At 44.2% G+C, this 24,548-nt stretch overlaps 1 protein-coding gene across 1 annotated transcript in view; it reads right to left on the bottom strand.

Annotated features, from left to right (window-relative positions):
* Nucleotides 1-14,147, bottom strand: part of LOC121541505 (electrogenic sodium bicarbonate cotransporter 4-like) — a 28,480-nt gene extending 14,333 nt beyond the window's left edge. Inside the window, exons 1-8 of the mRNA XM_041850573.2 lie at nucleotides 13,770-14,147; nucleotides 9,132-9,196; nucleotides 8,723-8,959; nucleotides 5,384-5,513; nucleotides 4,984-5,144; nucleotides 4,585-4,740; nucleotides 4,219-4,344; nucleotides 3,315-3,370 (exon numbers count right to left, since the gene is read on the bottom strand). Coding sequence (XP_041706507.2) covers nucleotides 3,315-3,370; nucleotides 4,219-4,344; nucleotides 4,585-4,740; nucleotides 4,984-5,144; nucleotides 5,384-5,513; nucleotides 8,723-8,959; nucleotides 9,132-9,195 — 930 coding nt within the window. The 5' untranslated portion in view covers nucleotide 9,196; nucleotides 13,770-14,147. The remainder of the gene's footprint in view (nucleotides 1-3,314; nucleotides 3,371-4,218; nucleotides 4,345-4,584; nucleotides 4,741-4,983; nucleotides 5,145-5,383; nucleotides 5,514-8,722; nucleotides 8,960-9,131; nucleotides 9,197-13,769) is intronic.
* Between the last annotated feature and the right edge of the window lie 10,401 nt (nucleotides 14,148-24,548).

Raw genomic sequence — 24,548 nt, 5'->3', positions numbered from 1 at the left:
TGAGAGCGGAGTGGTTGGTGCTTAGGTCAAAATCACCTGCTAATCTTTTAGTGTTGCTTTCAGAGTCAACCTACCTTCTGCCTCTCTCCCTCTCTCGCTCTCTTTCTATATCTCTCTCTCCCCCCCTCGCTCTACCTCTACCCCCTCTATCTATCTTTACCTCTCTCCCTACCTCTCTCTTTCCCGCTCTCTCTCTACCCATCTCTCCCTCCCCATCTCTCGCTAAAAAGGTTATTCGGTCCCTATGGGAGAACCCTTTGAAGAACCATTTTGGGTTACAGGTAGAACCCTTTTGGGTTCTCCTTGAAACCCAAAAGGGTTATTCAAAGGGTTATCCCATGGGGATTGCCGAATAACCCTTTTGCAATCCTTTTTTCTAAGAGTACTCTGCTAGTAACTTACTGCCTTGAACAGACGTAAACAATACCTCCATACAGTCTCAGTCTTTCTCTCTCTGTGACCTAGTCAGGTGCTGGTTAAAGCCGGGCTGTCAAGGCTCCTACATGTACAAAAGTTTGAATATGAGAATATAGATATGTGTGTGTGTTTGTGTGTGGCGGGCAGTTCAAAGGGAACGGAGGGTTATCAACGGGGCTGGGCAAGTTACTTTCTAAATGTAATCTGTTACAGTTACTATACTGAACAAAAATATAAAACGCAACATGTAAAGTGTTGGTCTGAAATAAAAGAGGCCATACATTTTACATACGCACAAAAAGCTTATTTCTCTCAAATTGTGGACAAATTTTTATACATCCCTGTTAGTGAGAATTTCTCCTTTGCCAAGATAATCCATCCACCTGACAGGTGTGGCATATCAAGAAGCTGATTAAACAGCATGACCATTACACAGGTGCACCTTATGCTGGGGACAATACAAGGCCACTCTAAAATGTGCAGTTTTGTCGCACAACACAATGCCACAGATGTCTCAAGTTGAGGGAGCATGCAATTGACATGCTGACTGCAGGAATGTCCACCTCCAACGTTGTTTTAGAGAATTTGGCAGTAAGTGCAACCGGCCTCACAACCGCAGACCACGTGTAACCATGCCAGCCCAGGACCTCCACATCCGGCTTCTTCACCTGCGGGATCGTCTGAGACCAGCCACCCGGACAGCTGATGAAACTGAGGACTAGCTGTCTGTAATAAAGCCCTTTTGTGGGGAGAAACTCATTCTGATTGGCTGGACCTGGCTCCCCAGTGGGTGGGCCTGTCTCCCAAGTGGGTGGGCCTATGTTCTCCCAGACCCACCCATGGCTGCGCCCCTGCCCAGTCATGTGAAATCCATAGATTAGGGCCTAATTAATTTATTTCAATTGACTGATTTCCTTATATGAACTTCAACTCAGTAGAAATCGTTAAAATTGTTGCATTTATATTTTTGTTCAGTATAGTTCAATTGTAATCAGTAATGTAACTTTTGGATTACCCAAACTCAGTAAAGTATTCTAATTGCTGCTTTCAGTTACTTTTAGATGACTTTCCCCTTAAGAGGCATTAGAAGACAACAATTAATATTACCAATTGAATGACATCTATTGCAGGATAAATCAATGTTAAGTTTACATAACTGGCCATAAATGGATATTGCGTTTTACTTTATGGGTTGGTTTTATAGGCTTCTTCTAACCCATTGCTTTCTGCTACAGATAGTAATACGATCTTTATATTAAAATCCAAAGTCTGTCAGAATTCCAGTCATTCCAATTCATTTAATATCCTTTGATCTTTAAGAATAGGACTTGGAAATATGATTGTTTTACTGAAGCATAACCCCAAAACTAAGGACTAATTAGCCTACTCTGTTGTTTATGATTTTGTTGTGATGGAGGACTGATTGGTCTCATTGCGTCGAGTTGAAAAATAAATGCTGCTCTCATGGAATGGCATGCTTTGAGCACTACCAAAAAGTGCTATTTTCATGTGAAAAGTGTATGCCATATGCTGCATTTGCTATAGGCCTATTGTTTGTTTTTGTTGGTGACACTTTGATATCTAGATTATTTGCAGCTGTTTAAAAGGCGAATCCACAGTTCCATCAATAACAAAGCGTGACCCCGCCTCTGTTTTGGTAAAAAGCTGAGGAATGGGCCTGGAGAAATGTAAACACTCTCAGATTAATAGACAGAGCTATGGGTGCAAGGACTGACCATCCATGATATCAACATTGTTTTAACCATGTTTTGATGCTATACAGTGTTTGTTTACATTTACAATGTTTACAAACATTGGAGAAAAACAAGCTTATATTTTGGGTTCTCATGGGGTGAGTCATTTGTGTTTGTATTGTATCTTTTGTATTTATTATGGATCCCCATTGCCTGGGGTCCAGGAATATTAAGGCCATTTACATACAGTTGCTGGGCTGCTGGTTAAAACATTACACATTATTACACACTACTACAACATATCTACAATACACACAACGTTGGTGGCACCTTCATTGGTGAGGTCGGGCTCGTGGTAATGGCTAGTGTGGAATTGGTGGAATGGTATCAAATACATCAAACACATAGTTTCCAGGTGTTTGATGCCATTCTATTTGCTCCTTTCCGGCTGTTATTAGTAGCCTCCTGTGCTACAATACAAAATCCATATGTACGTGTGTGTAGCGTGCGTGTGTTAGCATGTGCGTGTATATGCGTGCGTCTGTGTCTCATCCTCGTGGTCTCTTACTTGTGGTCAGACTTGCTCAGGCTGAACAAACTTAAACTTGCACTTTTTTCAATGCTGATCTGAATGTCATTGAGAAAACAGAACGGTGTCAAATTCTTTTTTCCGCGCAAACATCCTTTCGGAATGTAAAAGTAATCCTCTAAGTAATCATCTCGTTTTTCAAAAGTATTTGTAATCTGATTACAATATTTTTGCTGGTAACGTAACAAATTACATTGACAGTTTTTTTGTAATCTGTTACTCCCCAATCCTGGTTATCAAGCCAGAGTAAATCATTCAAGTAGACTCAGATGGTGTATGTGTGGCTTTGAAGTCCCCCAAACTCTGTCAGGGTGGGCATTGACCCAAAGCCCCCTACACATACTCAGCGTCTCCCCCACCCCACCATCTCCATCCACAGCTAAACAATAATACTCAAATCTGTCATTTGGCACACCTCGAAAGGAAAGGCAAGTGACTCACATGAGAACAGTAATATTATTTATCCTCTCTCTCCCTCTCCCCCTCTCTCTTGACGGGTGGACGGACCCAAACAATTAAGCCGAGACGAACAACAGGAGCTTAGGGTTGTGCAATGTAATAACTTTTCCATCATTATTCACACACACACACAGAACAATGATCTTTGGTGTTACCTGGTCTGTGCTTGGCTTGTCTGAAATATCGTTCATACTTTGACTTAGCGCGGGATCTGAAACAGATCAAAAACAGGTAGACACACACCAATTACTATTGTACTCCACACAAACTCACATGCACAATAACATGCTCACACTATTCCCCTATTGACACCAATGAATGACTTAGGTAGGTGAAAGTCTAAGTTTCCCATCTAGACGAAAAGTTAGTAATCTTCTCTGTGTATTCACAGTTTAATGTTTGTGTAGTGTACGTTTAATTTTGACATGGAGTAGAAGAGGCAGTAGTAGACGTCTCTAACCCATCTTTGTAGGCAAATATCAGCTTTAGCTATTGTGTGAATGTATGTCTTTGTGTGGCACTGTAGATGGCTTGGGTGTGTGAGCAGAGCATGCCTGATTGTTTCAACGGCCGGTTAGACCTAATGGATCATTCCCCCAAAAGCTGATTTATGATTTAGGGACAAATTAAGTCGCAGAGAAAGAACAGGAACATACCTCGGTTAGGACACCCACACCCAAACAACCCCCCCCCCCTCCCCCAAAATGGACTCACTGTGTATTTAGTCTTGCGTAGCCAGACCTTGGGCAACGGCACATTCAAAGATTTCGGAAGTAAGCCGTCTGGCTCAAGAGACTACTGTGTATTAGGAGCACTCCGAAATACAGTGTGACCAAAACTTGCACACAATCACACACTGAAATCACACACATATCTCTATTAGGTTATGAGGTTAGATATGTGAATTAAAACTCATATCTCTATGAGGTTAGCCATCATAGATAGAAAAGAGGGTAAAAATAATACTAGTTTGTATGTATACATGTGTGTCTATGCGTCCGTGCATTGAGTGTGTGTTTGTGTCTATGTGCTTGAGTATGTGTATGTGTGTAGACTCACGCAGGCGGCCAAAGCTGCCTGACTTGGCTCGTAAGTCCTCTGTAGAGTGATGGAGGCCAGAGGCTGAACTAGGAAAACGACTGACGTTACTACGACTGACATTATGAACAGACTGGGGACTACGGCCTAGAAAAAGACAGAGGGAGGGAGGAGAGAGGGAGAGAGAGAAAAGGGGGAGAGAGAGACAGAAGCGGAGAAAAAGGTGGAGGAGAGTGAAAAGAGAAAGGATGGAGTAAACAGAGGAGAGACGGTGAAGCAGTTTGTGAAAAGAGGTGAGAGAAAATATTATTGCTGTATAAATAGAGTCAGCATGATACTATGATAGAGATGAAATCAACGAGATCACACAACACAACACACACTCACTGGTGGGGGAAGTGTTTGATTTGCCCATGTCGGCTAGCGAGCGGTGGATGGGTTTCTTGTGCTGGTGGCGATGTTTCCGTAGCAACACAAAGCTGACCTTCTCCCTCAGTTCTGGACCAATCAGACCGTCTGCCACCTGGCGATCCACGATGTCATCTGGGGTCAGAGGTCAGGGTGAGAGTTCTAGAGTCAGTTGTGCTCAATCCCAAATCAACCCCTAGCCCCTATCCACTTCCTTATGCACTTCCGCCTGGCCTATCAGAGGGCAAGATGGATTTTAACCATATTGCTTACACCTATAAAAATTGTTCTGATCTCCAGAAGTGCACAGGGCATAGGGACAACTAGGACTTGATTTGGGAATGGGCCATAGTCTGGGTCACACATACACACACTCACCCACTATCTGTGGCAGGGAGTATCCCTCCAGGTCCAGCAGTACACTGCCGGTCTGTATACAGGTCCTCAGCTCAAACAGACTGTGGAGGGTCAGGGTGGACACATGGGGCTTGCTCCACCTCTCTCCTCCCTCCTCCACCTTCTCCTCAAACTTCACCCACCTGGAGAGGAGGGAGAGAAACCAGAAACCTTTTCCATATCTGGTTATTAAGGCAGGGTGGACTGACACCAGCTCCGTGACACTGCTGTAGGGCTCTGCTGCTAACACTCTTCTAATGAAACTAATCGACCAACACCTCCCCCTAAATCCCACCTAAAGCCCCCCCAACAATCTCAAACTAATGAGGGCACACACTCCAGGGTGGAAACACACAAATGGTTGAGGTATGTGTGTGTGTACCTAGCAGACTCTTTCCACTCCATCTCGTCTCCATCGTGTTGCAGTGTGTCCATCTCTGTAAACAGAGTGGGCGTCGGCACGTCATCATCTTCACTCAGGATGTAGCGCAGCCTCTCCGCCGCCGGGGACACTGGGAAATGGAGTTCACAAGAGAAGAAATATCAAACTATATAAATAGAATTAGAACATATATGTATCTATGCATCAAACACTTTTACTAACAATGTGTGTGAGTACTGTATAAGATATTCCACTAGGATGTACGGTTGATTGACAGTTGATGCAACAGCTTTGGACTGTCGTGACAGCGTGCACTAAACTGGGGCATCAAGTTATCAGAAGTTTAAAAGAATGTGTGTATTTATTTCTTTGTTTATTTGGAACTATTAGGAACCATTTAAAAATGTTTAGCCCACAACTGTAACTAAATAGGACGTAGTGCGACCAACCAGGACTCTCCCAGAATTTCCTGTCCGTGGATCAAAGCTCATTAACATGCTCCTAGCCCCAGGGCTCTAATAACACTGCCATCACACCACTGTGTGTGTGTGTGTGTGTGTGAGTGTGTGTCGCTCCTCTCCTGGTGGTCCTACTGTAGCTTATTTTGATCCTGTGTGAGTTCCCTTCGACCCCTAACCCAAAACAACACCTCTAATCTTTAACCCACTCACCTCGTCAGTCACAGAGTCCCAGTCAATGCGGGTGAACACCCCCCTGCACCCTCACCCTGATCCATCTAAACCTCTCTCACTCCTCACCCCTTCTATACAGCCAATGAATAACAGCCAATGAATAACCTTCCTCTCGTCATTGGGTAGCTAAGCTAAGCATCACACTGCCTAAGAGCACTGCCCAGCACTGGCCAAGAGTCAGCCAGCATGAACAACACATGGAAAGGCCCTGTTTCTAAGAGATTACACTGGTTGAATCAGCGTTGTTTCCATGCCATTTCAATAAAATTACATTGAACCAATGTGGAATAGATGTTGAATTGACGTCTGTGCCCAGTGGGTGAGGACAGACAGACAGACCGACATGCAGACCTTGAGGCCCATATTTTATACAAAATGCAATCTAATATAGTTCACAGAGAGGGAGTGAGAGAGGAAACAGAGTGAATCAGAGAAAGAGAGAAGACAGACAGAGAAAGACTGGTCCTTCAGAGAGCACTGAGACGAGTGGCTGCTCTTGACCTCAGACTCCAGTCAAAGACAAACAGACACATTTTTTACATTTAAATTTTAGTCATTTAGCAGACGCTCTTATCCAGAGCGACTTACAGTTAGTGAGTGCATACATGTTCAGACACCTTGCTATGGTTCTCCACCTTAGATCCAAACTATCACATGAGAACTAATCTATGTTCAATCTACTTGAGGGACCACTCAGTAACATCCCAGGGACCGGTACTGGTCCAAAGACCAGAGGTTGAGAGAAACAGGCCTCATATGACACCTCCAATGCCATGTCCATGTGTTGAACACATATTACACACAGGTTGTTGTTCAATGTCATTTTTTAAATCAGTTCCAAAATGGCGAAGGTGAACAGATAACTGACAAGTCACCCCTGAAATACACCCAAATAAGAACCAATACTACACCGCAATGACACCAACAACATAGTTATAATAAGAAAGTAAATAAACATTAAGATCCAGCTGTCCACTCCATTCTTTTCCTGTTCTCTGTACCTCCTCCCCTCCTCTCTTCCTGTTTTTACCTGTGTGTGAGCCAGGCAGTGTCCAGCGAGAGGCCATGCTGGAGGTGATGGAGGAACCAGAGTCCTCCATGACTAACCACAGGAACCACGACCAGAGACTTTTAGTATGCACCTGTACTACCAGCAGCTCAAAGAGAGATATCCCCAACCCGCTGATAGGTCAACACTCTACAGGAGGCTGCTGTCAATGTCCGTCCAGCCCAGAGAGGTAGCACTCCACTAGTCTCGCGGTACCAGACAAGACCCCAACACCGTATTCCCGTTTGACAATTGGCTTGTTCTGGTGAAAGCTAGAGGTGCTGGAGTCAAGGCTAGACCTCCACAGACGGGACAACCAGGAGAAGAGTGGACACACTCCTTCCCTCCTTCTTTCTTTCCTCTGCACAACTTTCCTGCTCTTCCGTTCTCCCTCTCAACTTGTCCCTCCTCTTCTTAAAGCTTTACTTTCTTCTGTTTTTCCCAACTCTGCCTCAACACCTTTCGCTATACAATAGGCATTCTTTGTTTAGTGAGCCATGTTTTGCCGTGTGTGGGATGGTGTGTCGTCAGTCAGAACCCAGCGGTCCAAAGGGCTGCACTCTGTTCTGTGTGTTCCGTCCTGCTCCAGAACTGCTGTGCTGTGTTCCTGTGAAGCTGTTTTGGTCTGCTTTAATCTGAAGCAGAAATCCACTGAAATCTCCGGAGCAGTGAAGGGCCAAGAGGCTTAAGAGGCCAAAACATACCCCACAGCACCCTGAAGTACTCCCCACCCCGACACGTGCACGGACACACACACATATGCACCTACGCACACACCCACCGCAGCAGCCTCAAGTACCCTTAACCCTGTGACACACACACGTGCACACAACAACTACTACATCAACTTCACTCCACTTTTGGCTGTGCACTCCTTCCTTCACCTTTTGGCTGTGCACTCCTTCCTTCACCTTTTGGCTGTGCACTCCTTCCTTCACCTTTTGGCTGTGCACTCCTTCCTTCACCTTTTGGCTGTGCACTCCTTCCTTCACCTTTTGGCTGTGCACTCCTTCCTTCACCTTTTGGCTGTGCACTCCTTCCTTCACCTTTTGGCTGTGCACTCCTTCCTTCACCTTTTGGCTGTGCACTCCTTCCTTCACCTTTTGGCTGTGCACTCCTTCCTTCACCTTTTGTGTCCGGTTCTTCTCCTTGCCTCCAACCATCCCATGATCTATTCTCTGAAGTAACCGGTGTCAACTCTGGTGAGTCAGTGACATGACATATTTCTCCTGTGGAATTGGGGCAGTCGACCCCCCTGAACAAATACGCACGTATGCACACGCACACAGGACCGGTGGTATACCAGGGTTTTAGTTCCTCAGCTCTAAATCAGCTTACCAGCTTCAAAACACTGGCCCCCATGGGAACAGGAACCATGCTTGGAAACATTCATTACATGCACGCATGCGAGTACACACACACACACACACACACACACACACCCAGCTGCTAGTTATAAACATGCCTGGTAATGACAGGGGATCATTCCTCAAGACAGTAACAACTGTGGCTGGTCATATGCTTCTCACATGTGTGTACTACTGAAAGTGTGTGTGTCTGCACTTGTAAGTCTGTGTATGTGTGTATGTGAGTGCCCACCTGTGGAGTCAGGGTCAAATATGTCATGTTGTTCCTGCTCCTCCTCCTCTTTGTAGTGTTCCTGGTAGTCATGGTGATGGTCATGGTGTATGTGTTCGTGATGTGTGTGTTCGTGGTGTGTGTGTTGGACGCGGTGTGCGTGATGTTTCTCGTGTTCGCGTTGGGAGCGGTGTTTACGGCGTCTCCTTTTGCTGTAACCGTGTGTTACCGGAACGCCAATATACACTGGCTGGGGTTCTGAGAGAGAGCGGGACAGAGAGAGTATACAGAAAGGAGGAGACAGAGATGGTTACCATCCACACAACATTATCTTCCGGAACCCTTTACTTGACTTACTGAATGTACAGATGTCTGCTCCGTCCATACAGTGGACAATGCACACACTACACAACTGTGTTGCCATACTCACCCTCAACGTCTTCCTCATATCGGTGGTGACTCCTACTTCTACCTCGCTGCCAATCATGTGCCATCCTAAGAAAGAGAGAAAGAAAGGAGTTAAATTCTACAACCACCTAACAGGAAGCGATTCCCAAACCTTCCATAACAAAGCCATCACCTACAGAGAGATGAACCTGGAGAAGAGTCCCCTAAGCAAGCTGGTCCTGGGGCTCTGTTCACAAACAGACCCCACAGAGCCCCAGGACAGCAACACAATTAGACACAACCAAATTATGAGAAAACAAAAAGATAATTATTTGACACATTGGAAATAATTAACAGAGAGTACACAGTGGCAAAATACCTGACCACTGTGACTGACCCAAACTTAAGGAAAGCTTCGACTATGTACAGACTCAGTGAGCATTGCCTTGCTAATGAGAAAGGCCGCCGTAGGCAAACCTGGCTCTCAATAGAAGACAGGCTATGTGCACACTGCCAACTAAATGAGGTGGAAACTGAGCTGCACTTCCTAACCTCTTGCCAAATGTATGACCATATTAGAGACACATATTTCCCTCAGATTACACAGACCCACAAATAATTAGAAAACAAACCCAATTTTGATAAACTCCCATATCTATTGGGTGAAATACCACAGTGTGCAATCACAGCAGCAAGATCTGTGACCTGTTGCCACAAGAAAAGGGCAACCAGTGAAGAACAAATACCATTGTAAATACAACCCATATTTATGTTTATTTATTTTCCCTTTTGTACTTTAACTATTTGCACATAATATGACATTTGAAATGTCTTTATTCTTTTGGAACTTTTGTGAGTGTAATGTTTACTGTTATTTAAAAAATAAAAAATCACTTTTGTTTATTATCTATCTCACTTGCTTTGGCAATGTAAACATGTTTCCCATGCCAATAAAGCCCCTTAAAAAAAAGAGAAAGAGAGAAAGAGAAAGAGAGAGAGGATGAAAGCCTGTACACTTCTTCCTCTTTTGATCGTCTATCGCTCCACCCTGCCTGGTTTCATTACAGAACCCTTTGATATGAGTTTTTCTTAAACGCACTCAGACAAATGAACTATACACAGCTACAGGCCCTTCAAACCTCTCAGACACAATATACTGAAGGAACTATGCAGGTACAAACTCCATCTTAATCTGACATACCTGTATATGTAAAGGCATGTAGATTTCAGTGGAACAGTTTGACAGTGGGTATTCACTTTGAACTGCAGTAGTGCATCACATATCCGCCATAGGGTTTGAGTCTAGAGATCTATGGCTGTGGCATGAATGAAGTAAACAGGAGAGCAACTTTGTTCTTCACCGTTGAATGTTTTATTCAACAAACGAAACATTCCCAACATGCTATCACTTCATAAAACTAGTTCAAAGAAGAACCTGAATGATCCCCAATTTATTCCCCAGGTAAACTAATTTGTATTCCATGTAGTGATCACATAGGGCCCCGTGTAGCTCAGTTGGTAGAGCATGGCGCTTGCAACGCCAGGGTTGTGGGTTCGATTCCCACGGGGGGCCAGTATGAAAAATTAAGTATGCACTAACTGTAAGTCGCTCTGGATAAGAGCGTCTGCTAAATGACAAAAATGTAAATGATCACGCCCTCTCCTGGTGAGGAGTATCACAGTATCACCATCCGGCAGTGTTGTAGTCACTGACATTCAAGCCAATAACTTTTGGAGTTGGGTGTAGGTGTAAGCAAAATGGTGATGACTCCACCTAGCCTCCAAGATCTTCAAACACTAAAGTAGAATAGGCTAAAGAAGTTAAGCCAGGTCTCCCTCTAAAAATATTATTTATCTCAATGGGATTTCCTGGTTTAAATTATAGTTAAAGGAATAACCCTGCTGGCCATGTGACTTCCCGGTCAAACCACACAGCACCACACGTGAATTTGGTAACCCTGGAGATCGATTGGTGACTGACTGATTGAGAAGAAAACGCAATGGAAAACCACAGCTGCCCTGAGGATGACCACACAAGAGAGAGAGATGAAGAGGGAGAGCAGTGTATGGGGACATGCTCAAGGAATTTCCCTCAAAAGATCAAGTCTGTAACATGATGCACAGTTAATAATCAACCCCTAACTCCTTTCCCATAGACACTTCTTACAGATCTAAAAGGGTTTGATTGGTGCAAGCAATATGGCGGAAACTCCATCTGGGCTTGGTGGACCTATACTTTCAGGCTTAAACCCAATCCGATTCTTTCAGATCTATGAAAATTGTCCGGGGGGGTTCATTTCTGACTGGGCAATAGTGTATGCAGTGAGACTTCAACATACACCAACATACGCAACAGATATGTAATGATTTTACATCTGTGCCCATGTGTCACACTCACACAGGGTTTTTCTAGGCTGATCAATACCTCTGTCAGTCCTGATCACCAGCTGGGCCCTGAGCTCCTGATCACTGAGTGTGAAGGACATGTTTCACACCCCACATACACCCTGGTTGCTGTTCATTGGAAGGACAACTCTGAACATGGAATACTTTGACTGATTAGGGCTACTAACAATCCCAGTGGTAGGCTTACAGCTGGGGTGCCCAGCTCTGGTCCTTGAGGGCCACAGTCCTGCTTATTTGGAGTTTGATTCATTTCATTTTGAATTATTTTCTACCTGGCAACCAGGTGTATGCACTTTCATTCAATAACATCTACTGATTAATTAAGTAGCAGGGAGAAATGAAAACCAGCAGGACTATGGTGCTGGAGGGCCTGAGATTCGCACCCCTAGTCTACATTCTTCACTGCATCACAATTCTCATATTGGTAATGAGTCAGATTAGGGTCAATTCCATTCAGTTTACTTCCTGAATCGACTGAATTGAAATGGAATTGACCCAAACCCTTACCCTGGTAATGAGGTAGAGCAGATTGCACAGTCAACCCATGTCAATAGTTCAGAGTCACTGACATTATCACAACTAACAAGCATTGAGATAAAACTGAGATAAAAGGATTCTAAAATCTCTCTGAACTATTCTCAGACCTCCAGCTGTTGCACATATTATACTCTATCCACAACAGCACACCTGATTCAACTTATATGGTAATTATCAAGCCCTTGATTTTGTCAGGTGTGCTGGTGTGTGGACAGAACAAATGTGTACTAAACCATGATAACTTATTTCACAGTGAACTAACAAAGCAACACAACTAGCAGAGAAACAGCTCATGTTCACACAGTGCCTTGCAAAATTATTTATCCCCCTTGGCGTTTTTCTTATTTTGTTGCATTACAACCTGTAATTTAAATGGATTTTTATTTGGATTTCATATAATGGACATACATGAAATAGTCCAAATTGGTGAAGTGAAATGAAAAAAATAACTTGTTTCAAAACATTCTAAAAAATAAATACCGGAAAAGTTGTGCGTGCGTATGTATTCACCCCCTTTGCTATGAAGCCACTAAATAAGATATGGTGCAACCAATTACCTTCAGAAGTCACATAATTAGTTAAATAAAGTCCACATGTGTGCAATCTAAGTGTCACATGATCTGTCACATGATCTCAGTTTATATACACCTGTTCTGAAAGGCCACAGAGTCTGCAACACCACTAAGCAAGGGGCACCACCAAGCAAGCGGCACCATGAAGACTAAGGAGCTCTCCAAACAGGTCAGGGACAAATTTGTGGAGAAATACAGATCAGGGTTGGGTTATAAAAAAATATCCAAAACTTTGAACATCCCACGGAGCACCATTCAATCCATTATTAATAAATGGAATGAATATGGCACCACAACAAACCTGCCAAGAGAGGGCCGCCCACCAAAACTCATGGACCAGGTAAGGAGGGCATTAATCAGAGAGGCAACAAAGAGACCAAAGATAACCCTGAAGGAGCTGCAAAGCTCCACAGCAGAGATTGGAGTATCTGTCGGGGGGTTGAATAGTTATGCACGCTCAAGTTCTGTTTTTTTTGTCTTATTTCTTGTTTGTTTCACCCCAAAAAATATTTTGCATCTTCAAAATGGTAGACATGTTGTGTAAATCCAATGATACAACCCCCCCAAAATCCATTTTAATTCTAGGTTCTAAGGCAACAAAATAGGAAAAATGCCAAGGGGGGTGAATACTTTCGCAAGCCACTGTACCGTAGCTCATCTGGCCATGATAGGTTATATCAGTCCTCATCTCATATGTAATATGAGATGATATGCATGTACACTATCAAATAGTCTCATGTCTTTTCAATATGCTCCCCAAAGGCTTTAAATAATGCAATAAATACAAGTAATGGCTGGGCCAGCTTTCCAAACCATCACTGATCGATTAGATCTATTGATTAGGATTAAAAAATGACTCCAACCTCTCATAACGATGCTAATGTTTCATTAAACCCATTCATCTTTCAATGTAACTCCAACAACAGAACACGCTCATGGGCAAACACAGTAGAATGCGGCCAAACTTCTTAAACAAAGAAGTTGACCATCTCTCTTAAACCCTAAAAGTGGGTGCATTCAGTGATGTCAGAACAGGCAGACCAGTTTGCAAAGAAAACTCATTCTCATCAAATCAGAAAAGGAGAAAAAAAACCAACCACGCAAACATGTTTTGAACACCATTCACAATAGAGCATGCATTAACAGTAGGAATCGGAATGTCTTACCTGAGCAGAGGGTTGGAGTTGAGCTGAACAGAATATTGCAGTAATGTCACTCTGGGCTCCGCTGCTTCCAACTGTGCTGTGCCAGGGCCAGATAGCTTTAGGATCTCCTTCCTGTGTGTGTGGACTACCCTGTACCAGGGTGTGTGTGTGTTGAGTGTGACAGAGGCCAGTGGTGTGTGCACTGATAGTCACTTTCCAACACCTCTCTCTACTGGGCCCAGTAACATGGCCTGGGGCACACTCACACAAACAAACCTCAGAACAGTCGATTTCACAGCCCCATTGTTTTTCCTCCATACAACTAGTCAACCCCACAGGCAGCCAGTGAAGTAATACATTTCTTAATTTGTTTTTATTACCCCTTACAATCTTGTCCCATCGCTGCAACTCCCGTACGGACGTGGGAGAGGCGAAGGTTGAAAGCCATGCGTCCTCCGAAACACGACCCCGCACTGCTTCTTGCTCGCTTAACCTGAAAGCCAGCCGCACCAACATGTCGGAGGAAACGCCGTACAACTGGCGACCAAAGTCAGCGTGCATGTGCCCAGCCCGCCACAAAGAGTCACTAGAGCGCGATGGGACAAATACATCCCGGTCGTCCGGCCAAACTCTCCCCTAACCCGGACGATTGTGCGCCCACTCATGGGTCTCCTGGTCGCGGACGGCTGCAACACAGCCTGGGATTGAACCCAGGTCTGTAGTGACGCCTCTAGCACTGCGATGCAGTGCCTAACATACTACCCAGACCGCACGCACGCGTGTGCCCACAAGTTGATTTAGTCCCCCAACACCAGACGCGATCAGGACGTGCAGGTTGAAATATCCAAATAAACTCTGAACCAATTATATTAATTTGGGGACAGGTTGAAAAGCATTAAATATTTATGGCAATTTAGTTAGCTAGCTTGCTGTTACTAGCTAATTTGTCCTGGGATATGAACATTGGGTTATTATTTTACTTGAAATGCACAAGGTCCTCTACTCCAACAATTAATCCACAGATAAAACGGTAAAAGTTTTTTTTTCTGGTAATCTCTGCTTCTTCTTCTTTGGACTTTATATGGCGGTTGGCAACCAACTTTATGGTGCATTACCACGACCAACTGGACTGGAGCATAGACCTCAGTTCATATTTCAGTCATCTTTAGATGCTCCTAAAAACCAGTGAGGAGATGGGAGAGGCAGGACTTGCAGCGCGTTGAGCGTTACAAATAGAACCAAGTTCTATTTTAGCGTCTGCCCTCGCAGACGCTGGTTGACGCGCGTGAGCAGAATGGGTGCAATGATTGAATAACATGAATGTGTACACGCGACCCGAGCGGTGTGGTCAGCATGTTCGACCACTGCGCCACTCGGGAGGCCGAAGGAATATATTTCTGTTGAAAACTTTTCTACCACCCTCAATAGCTACTGCCATGAGTGTAATATTCTTCTCATATAGAAGGGACATTGTGTATGCAATATAATAGCGTGGAGATCTATAACTATTAGGCCTACTGCATAATGAAAAAATATATATAGGCCCTGCTAGAACTAAATAAATCGGTGTAAACTCCTGCAATAAAAAACGCATTTTCTGTAGTTCACAGTCTCGATTTCTGAGTTGATTGGCATATATTTACCCATTCGGGAAAAGAGTGAGGTATACTGCCAACTATACAGAGAGCTTCAAGGTTCTGTGTAACATTCAAATCGATCTGTCTGCTGTCCTTCATGCTTAAAACCATTCTGCACTTGTCATAATAGTTTATCGATCTGTGTGTCCTGTGACTCCTGTCACTGCCGTGAATGAACCATTCTATTCAGATCTGATTAGGCCTACAACCAATGCATGTTCACTATGGATATCGATCAGATATCGATTGATCAAATCGTATTAATGGACAGGATATAATGCTAACCTACCCTTGGATAGCCAGGGAGGGACAATTGTTTAGGTTGGACCACATAGAATTGATGTGATATTTCATTCAGTAGAATGCCATTTCAACTCCAATAGGTGTCGCTAGCCACCCAACCAGCGGACTTTATTTTCTCCACTTCTAAATTCTAATTCATATTGTTGTCGCACTCCAGTGGATGATCTTAGAAGTCGCGCAGTTAATCAGCTTTGATGTATATCCACTAAACCAGTGTTCACAGACTAGCTACATTTGAGCTGACGCAACCTCACACACACTTATTTACTGAATAGGCCTGCGGACTCGACACTCACCATGGTAGTGGTATAGCCAGCCTACCATAGATTATGGAGGAATCTCATCAGTCTATCATGGTAGCCTACTCCATAGACTGATGTCGGCTCGGCTAGTGGTCACAGTAGGAGGAAACAGGGCAGTCGCAGCTTCAACAATCACGTCAAACTGATGAAGAGTGTTGCTGCCCTGCTACACTGTGACACTACAGACGTCGGGCGTCCAGCATTGACATCAACCATTGAGGGAATGCTTCCTTTGAAATCAATGAAAACTAGGGTCCCAGCTAACAAAATTATGTTCCAGGACATGACCACAAAGTTATTTTAGTCCCAACATAAGTCATAATAACGTTATTGTGAAACTTACAGACAATGTTCAAAAATGTATTTCTATCATTCCGATTGTAACGTCATATGAAGACAAACCATAGCTCTAAATGTAACATTATGAAATGTTCCTAGGATATCTCCAAAATAACATGATATTCAGAACCTTTCATGGACTACCAAGTAATGTTTTGAATGTTCCCATGATGTCTGTATAACGACGTGATATTTATAACCTCTATAATACTTATTAGAAACGTTATGAATGTGCCTATAATGTCCCAAATGGGCTATGCCATTCAGTACCTCTAGAAGACTTAAGGGGAATGTTACAAATGTCTCAGTTACATCCCTTGTTAGCTGGGGTGTTTTCATTAGCTGATTCTGTGATTTTGTTGTAAAGCGTTTCTTAAACGGAACGAAACACCTGAATTTGTCTAATAAAAACGGTATTTTTATTGGACTAAATTATTACACCCCTGCTATAGAGTACTGCAGTATGAGTCATAATACCCATAAAACCTAATGGTCAAACAGGGAAATGGTTCCAATCGTTTTCCCACCATACATTTTTCCCATAGGGGATTTTAGAAACACTTTAAAAAAGGGCTGTGTTTAATGTAGGCTTACCCTGGTGTGACATTTTGATAACCAGGTAAATCTCTCTAGGACAAGGTGACTTTTATCAATATATTCACCTGTATTTACCCCCCAAAAATGAAATGCTAATTAGCTGCTAATGTGGCTATCATAAATAACTACAAATACAATGATGATTTGGACGAGACTGCGGAAGGTAAGAATCTCTGGATTAACTATCTAATGTTAGCTAAATGAATATATTGGCTACATTTCTTTAAATGGACAATTCTGTGAACTGTCTTGTGCAAGTTTTAAATTGACACAATACCTGTTAACAAAGGTGTCGCTTATGCCTGGAGCCGGCCCTGATACCTGTCCAGTAAATGGGTACAGTAGGCCTCTACTTCGTTGCAGTTGGATGATGCCCACGCGCGATTGAACCAGTAGCCTATGTTGAAGGCATCCGGAATTAGCCTAAATTACAGCAAATTTAGAACAATAGCCTATTGATTATGTCTGGGGTGAGAGACTAGAAGGCATACATCAGAAATGGGTTTTATAATATGTCAATGGGTTTTTGCCAACTATTAACTTGGATTCAGTTAATCTTCTCCTTTCCCCCTTCTGATAACAAGGTGGCGAATCGCATCTCTGCTTGTCTGGCAGACATATCAGTGTGGATGACGGATCACCACCTCAAGCTGAACCTCGGCAAGACGGAGCTGCTCTTCCTCCCGGGGAAGGACTGCCCGTTCCATGATCTCGCCATCACGGTTGACAACTCCGTTGTGTCCTCCTCCCAGAGTGCAAAGAGCCTTGGCGTGACCCTGGACAACACCCTGTCGTTCTCCGCTAACATCAAGGCGGTGACCCGATCCTATAGGTTCATGCTCTACAACATTCGCAGAGTATGACCCTGCCTTACACAGGAAGCGGCACAGGTCCTAATCCAGGCACTTGTCATCTCCCGTCTGGATTACTGCAACTTGCTGTTGGCTGGGCTCCCTGCCTGTGCCATTAAACCCCTACAACTCATCCAGAACGACGCAGCCCGTCTGGTTTTCAACCTTCCCAAGTTCTCTCACGTCACCCCGCTCCTCCGCACACTCCACTGGCTTCTCACCTTTTACCTCATCTCCTCTCTACTTCCTGTGTGTGTGTGTGGCTCTATTCCATGTGAGATCTGATAAGCAGAGTGGATGATATAGGGTCTAAATCTACTGAAGTGTGTGTGTAATATGATGATGAAATCCATGAGAACTAAGGCTTCAGTGAAATCCTCTGAGACATAATCATGAGGATTAATGGAGAACTTCAGTCACAGACCTCTGACTCAAAGCAGTGTGTGTGTGTGTGCGCTAAGTGTGTTAGTGTGTCTGTGTGCGCTGAGTGTGTGTTGATCGTTGCGCTGATTAGGGTAGTCAAGACGTCCCCTTTCAACCCACAGCGGGATGTGAGAGCTTCTCTTTTCACTTCCTACAAATTAGACTTAATGATGTCATCTATAGGAGAGGATAGAGGTGGAGGAAAAGAGAGGAGGGAAGGAGAGGGACAGGAAAATAGAGGTGTATATAGGAGGAGAAGTGGAGAGGGGGATGGGGGTAGAAGTGGAGAGGGGGATGGGGGTATGGGATGAGGAGTGAGGTGATAGATTGTCAAACATGTTCTGGAGTGAGTGATGATCACTTAGTGATCAAAGTAATTTTCCTCTTATTTATCATTTGATAGCTCGGCATGTGTGTGTGCGTGTTTGCCATAGACCTATAGGTGTGTGCCTTACGTCAGTAAACCATGGAACCCTGTGAGTTTGTTCTGATCTTCTGAATTCAAATGCAATCAGTTCTAGTTACAGTCCAGCCATCACTTCCCAGAACTCCACTCCTGATTACAGTAGGTAGCATACATGCCAACACTGCTGGACTGGCTAACTCCTACACTGGCCAGTCTAGTACTCATCACAGAATATAATAGCATACAGATAACCATCTTGTCCCAATCATATCCTCTCAACTAGTTAAAATATTACAGAGATATTAATATAACGATATAATACAAATCAAGGTTATAATTGTAATAATATAATGGTCTTTCAAAATAGCAGAGGAAATAAATAATCTTAGAAAGTACCTCTGGCCTGCTAGCCCCCCTACCTCTACAAAAGCACAGTTCCCGCTCAGCCCAGTCAAAGCTATTCGCTGCTCTGGCACCCCAATGGTGGAACAAGCTCCCCCATGACGCCAGGACAGCGGAGTCACTGATCACCTTCCGGAGACACTTGAAACCCTACCTCTTTAAGGAATAACTGGAATAGTATAAAAGTAATCCTTCTACCCCCCAAAAGTGGTTGTCTACAATAACTTGAATGCACCAATTTGTAAGTCGCGTCTGCTAAATGACGTAAATGTGAAGTACATAAGCAGATAGAAAGAGCATACATCTTCTGCTCTCTAGGGTGCAGTAACAGACAGTCTTCCTCCCTCTCTCTATCTCTCCCTTAGGATCTCTATTGTTGGTTCCTCACTCTCCTTATCCCTCCCATATCTCTCACACTCGCATGCAAGCGCATGCACACAGTCACACGCGTGTGCATACAAACACACACACACACATTATCTCTTCCTTATCTTTGCTCATTAATATTCATTAGCGGACGACATCACTGCTTAATTAAGCAGGCTAATTTGCATATCTCTTATCGGAGTGATCCAATCCTATTGCTCATTAACAGAGCCACTGGATTACCCTAATCCTGTTGCGCATGATTGCACGAATGCGCCCGCACACACACACACACACACACACACACACACACACACACACACATACACTCAAACAAACGCGTACACACTTAAACACAAACACACACTCAAAAATGAACACACACAGACGGCTCGGTTTTTCATGTCTGATGAGGGGGCGAGATATGGAGAGGACATAGATTTGAGAGCATACAATACACACAAACACACACACGCCAGAGAGGAGACAGATTAAACACAGTTTTGTACTCCACATCATATAGACAGCATATATATATATATATATATATACACTGCTCAAAAAAATAAAGGGAACACTTAAACAACACATCCTAGATCTGAATGAATGAAATAATCTTATTAAATACTTTTTTCTTTACATAGTTGAATGTGCTGACAACAAAATCACACAAAAATTATCAATGGAAATCAAATTTATCAACCCATGGGGGTCTGGATTTGGAGTCACCCTCAAAATTAAAGTGGAAAACCACACTACAGGCTGATCCAACTTTGATGTAATGTCCTTAAAACAAGTCAAAATGAGGCTCAGTAGTGTGTGTGGCCTCCACGTGCCTGTATGACCTCCCTACAACGCCTGGGCATGCTCCTGATGAGGTGGCGGATGGTCTCCTGAGGGATCTCCTCCCAGACCTGGACTAAAGCATCCGCCAACTCCTGGACAGTCTGTGGTGCAACGTGGCGTTGGTGGATGGAGCGAGACATGATGTCCCAGATGTGCTCAATTGGATTCAGGTCTGGGGAACGGGCGGGCCAGTCCATAGCATCAATGCCTTCCTCTTGCAGGAACTGCTGACACACTCCAGCCACATGAGGTCTAGCATTGTCTTGCATTAGGAGGAACCCAGGGCCAACCGCACCAGCATATGGTCTCACAAGGGGTCTGAGGATCTCATCTCGGTACCTAATGGCAGTCAGGCTACCTCTGGCGAGCACATGGAGGGCTGTGCGGCCCCCCAAAGAAATGCCACCCCACACCATGACTGACCCACCGCCAAACCGGTCATGCTGGAGGATGTTGCAGGCAGCAGAACGTTCTCCACGGCGTCTCCAGACTCTGTCACGTCTGTCACATGTGCTCAGTGTGAACCTGCTTTCATCTGTGAAGAGCACAGGGCGCCAGTGGCGAATTTGCCAATCTTGGTGTTCTCTGGCAAATGCCAAACGTCCTGCACGGTGTTGGGCTGTAAGCACAACCCCCACCTGTGGACGTTGGGCCCTCATACCACCCTCATGGAGTCTGTTTCTGACCGTTTGAGCAGACACATGCACATTTGTGGCCTGCTGGAGGTCATTTTCCAGGGCTCTGGCAGTGCTCCTCCTGCTCCTGCTTGCACAAAGGCGGAGGTAGCGGTCCTGCTGCTGGGTTGTTGCCCTCCTACGGCCTCCTCCACATCTCCTGATGTACTGGCCTGTCTCCTGGTAGCGCCTCCATGCTCTGGACACTACGCTGATAGACACAGCAAACCTTCTTGCCACAGCTCGCATTGATGTGCCATCCTGGAAGAGCTGCACTACCTGAGCCACTTGTGTGGGTTGTAGACTCCGTCTCATGCTACCACTAGAGTGAAAGCACCGCCAGCATTCAAAAGTGACCAAAACATCAGCCAGGAAGCATAGGAACTGAGAAGTGGTCTGTGGTCACCACCTGCAGAACCACTTCTTTATTGGGGGTGTCTTGCTAATTGCCTATAATTTCCACCTGTTGTCTATTCCATTTGCACAACAGCATGTGAAATGTATTGTCAATCAGTGTTGCTTCCTAAGTGGACAGTTTGATTTCACAGAAGTGTGATTGACTTGGAGTTACATTGTGTTGTTTAAGTGTTCCCTTTATTTTTTTGAGCAGTGTATATACACACAGTGCCTTTGGAAAGTATTCAGACCCCTTGACTTTTTCCATATTTTGTTACATTACAGCCTTATTCTAAAATTGATTCAATAATTTTTTTTCCCTTTGCTATGAGCTCAGGTGCATCCTGTTTCCATTGATCTTCCTTGAGATGTTTCTACAACAACTTGATTGGAGTCCACCTGTGGTAAATTCAATAGATTGGACATGAAAAAAAGTCTGCAGCATTGAAACTCCTGAAGGACACAGTGGCCTCCATCATTCTTAAATGGAAGAAGTTTGGAACCACCAACACTTTTCCTAGAGCTGGCCGCCCGGCCAAACTGAGCAATCGGGGGAGAAGGGCCTTTCTCAGGGAGGTGACCAAGAACACAATGGTCACTGACAGAGCTCCAGAGTGCCTCTGTGGAGATGGAATAACCTTCCAGAAGGACAACCATCTCTGCAGCACTCCACCAATCAGGCCTTTATGGTAGAGTGGCCAGACGGAAGCCATTCCTCAGTAAAAGGCACATGACAGCCCGATTTGGAGTTTGCCAAAATGCACCTAAAGGACTCTCAGACCATGAGAAACAAGATTCACTGGTTTGATGAAACCAAGATTGAACTCTTTGGCCTGAATGCCAAGCATCACGTCTGGAGGAAACCTGGCACCATCCCTACAGTGAAGCATGGTGGTGGCAGCCTCATGCTGTAGGAATGTTTTCAGCGGCAGGGACTGGGAGACTGGTCAGGATCGAGGGAAAGATGAACGCAGCAAAGTACAGAGAGATCCTTGATGAAAACCTGCTCCAGAGCGCTCAGGACCTTAGACTGGGGCGAAGGTTCACCTTCCAACAGGACAACGGCCCTAAGCACACAGCCAAGACAACGCAGGAGTGGCTTCGGGACAAGTCTCCGAATGTCCTTGAGTGGTCCAGCCAGAGCCTGGACTTGAACTCGATCAAACATCTCTGGAGGGACCTGAAAATAGCTGTGCAGTGACGCTCCCCATCCAACCTGACAGAGCTTGAGAGGATCTGCAGAGAAGAATGGAGAAACTCCCCAAATACAGGTGTGCCATGCTTGTAGCGTCATACCCAAGAAGACTCAAGGCTGTAATCGCTGCCAAAGGTGCTTCAACAAAGTACTTAGTAAAGGGTCTGAATACTTATGTAAATGTGATATTTCAGTTTTTAATTTTTTATACATTTTCAAAATGGTCAAAAAAACTGTTTTTCCTTTATCATTATGGGGTATTGTGTGTAGATTCATGAGAGGAAAAAAATAACAATTTTATCAATTTTAGAATAAGGCTGTAACGTAACAAAGTGGAAAAAGTAAAGGGGTCTGAATACTTTCTGAATGCACTGTGAGGGAAAAAAGTATTTGATCCCCTGCTGATTTTGTACGTTTGCCCACTGACAAAGACATGATCAGTCTATAATTTTAATGGTAGGTTTATTTGAACATTGAGAGACAGAATAACAACAAAAAAATCAAGAAAAAAGCATGTCAAAAATGTTAGAAATTGATTTGCATTTTAATGAGGGAAATAAGTATTTGACCCCTCTGCAAAACATGACTTAGTACTTGGTGGCAAAACCCTTGTTGGCAATCACAGAGGTCAGACGTTTCTTGTAGTTGGCCAACAGGTTTGCACACATCTCAGGAGGAATTTTGTCCCACTCCTCTTTGCAGATCTTCTCCAAGTCATTAAGGTTTCGAGGCTGACGTTTGGCAACTCGAACCTTCAGCTCCCTCCACAGATTTTCTATGGGATTAAGGTCTGGAGACCGGCTAGGCCACTCCAGGACCTTAATGTGCTTCTTCTTGAGCCACTCCTTTGTTGCCTTGGCCGTGTGTTTTGAGTCATTGTCATGCTGGAATACCCATCCACGACCCATTTTCAATGCCCTGGCTGAGGGAATGAGGTTCTCACCCAAGATTTGACGGTACATGGCGCCGTCCATCGTCCCTTTGATGCGGTGAAGTTGTCCTGTCCCCTTAGCAGAAAAACACCCCGAAAGCATAATGTTTCCACCTCCATGTTTGACGGTGGGGATGGTGTTCTTGGGGTCATAGGCAGCATTCCTCCTCCTCCAAACACGGCGAGTTGAGTTGATGCCAAAGAGCTCGATTTTGGTCTCATCTGATCACAACACTTTCACCCAGTTCTCCTCTGAATCATTCAGATGTTCATTGGCAAACTTCAGATGGGCCTGTATATGTGCTTTCTTGAGCAGGGGGACCTTGCGGGCGCTGCAGGATTTCAGTCCTTCACGGCGTAGTGTGTTACCAATTGTTTTCTTGGTGACTATGGTCCCAGCTGCCTTGAGATCATTGACAAGATCCTCCTGTGTAGTTCTGGGCTGATTCCTCACCGTTCTCATGATCATTGCAACTCCACAAGGTGAGATCTTGCATGGAGCTCCAGGCCGAGGGAGATTGACAGTTATTTTGTGTTTCTTCCATTTGCAAATAATCACACCAGCTGTTGTCACCTTCTCACCAAGCTGCTTGGCGATGGTCTTGTAGCCCATTCCAGCCTTGTGTAGGTCTACAATCTTGTCCCTGACATCCTTGGAGAGTTCTTTGGTCTTGGCCATGGTGGAGAGTTTGGAATCTGATTGATTGCTTCTGTGGACAGGTGTTTTTATACAGGTAACAAACTGAGATAAGGAGCACTCCCTTTATGAGTGTGCTCCTAATCTCAGTTCGTTACCTGTATAAAAGACACCTGGGAGCCAGAAATATTTCTGATTGAGAGGGGGTCAAATACTTATTTCCCTCATTAAAATGCAAATCAATTTATAACATTTTTGACATGCGTTTTTCTGGATATTTTTGTTGTTATTCTGTCTCTCACTGTTCAAATAAACCTCCCATTAAAATTATAGACTGATCATTTCTTTGTCAGTGGGCAAATGTACAAAATCAGCAGGGGATCAAATACTTTTTTCCCTCACTTTATATACACTGGCAGTCAAAAGTTTAGACACACCTACTCATTTTAGGGGTTTTTCTTTATTTTTACTATTTTTTACATTGTAGAATAATAG

This window comes from Coregonus clupeaformis, chromosome 27, assembly GCF_020615455.1.
Source record: "Coregonus clupeaformis isolate EN_2021a chromosome 27, ASM2061545v1, whole genome shotgun sequence".
NCBI classification, from domain to species: Eukaryota; Metazoa; Chordata; class Actinopteri; order Salmoniformes; family Salmonidae; genus Coregonus; species Coregonus clupeaformis.
This window is presented reverse-complemented; position numbering and strand designations above follow the sequence as displayed.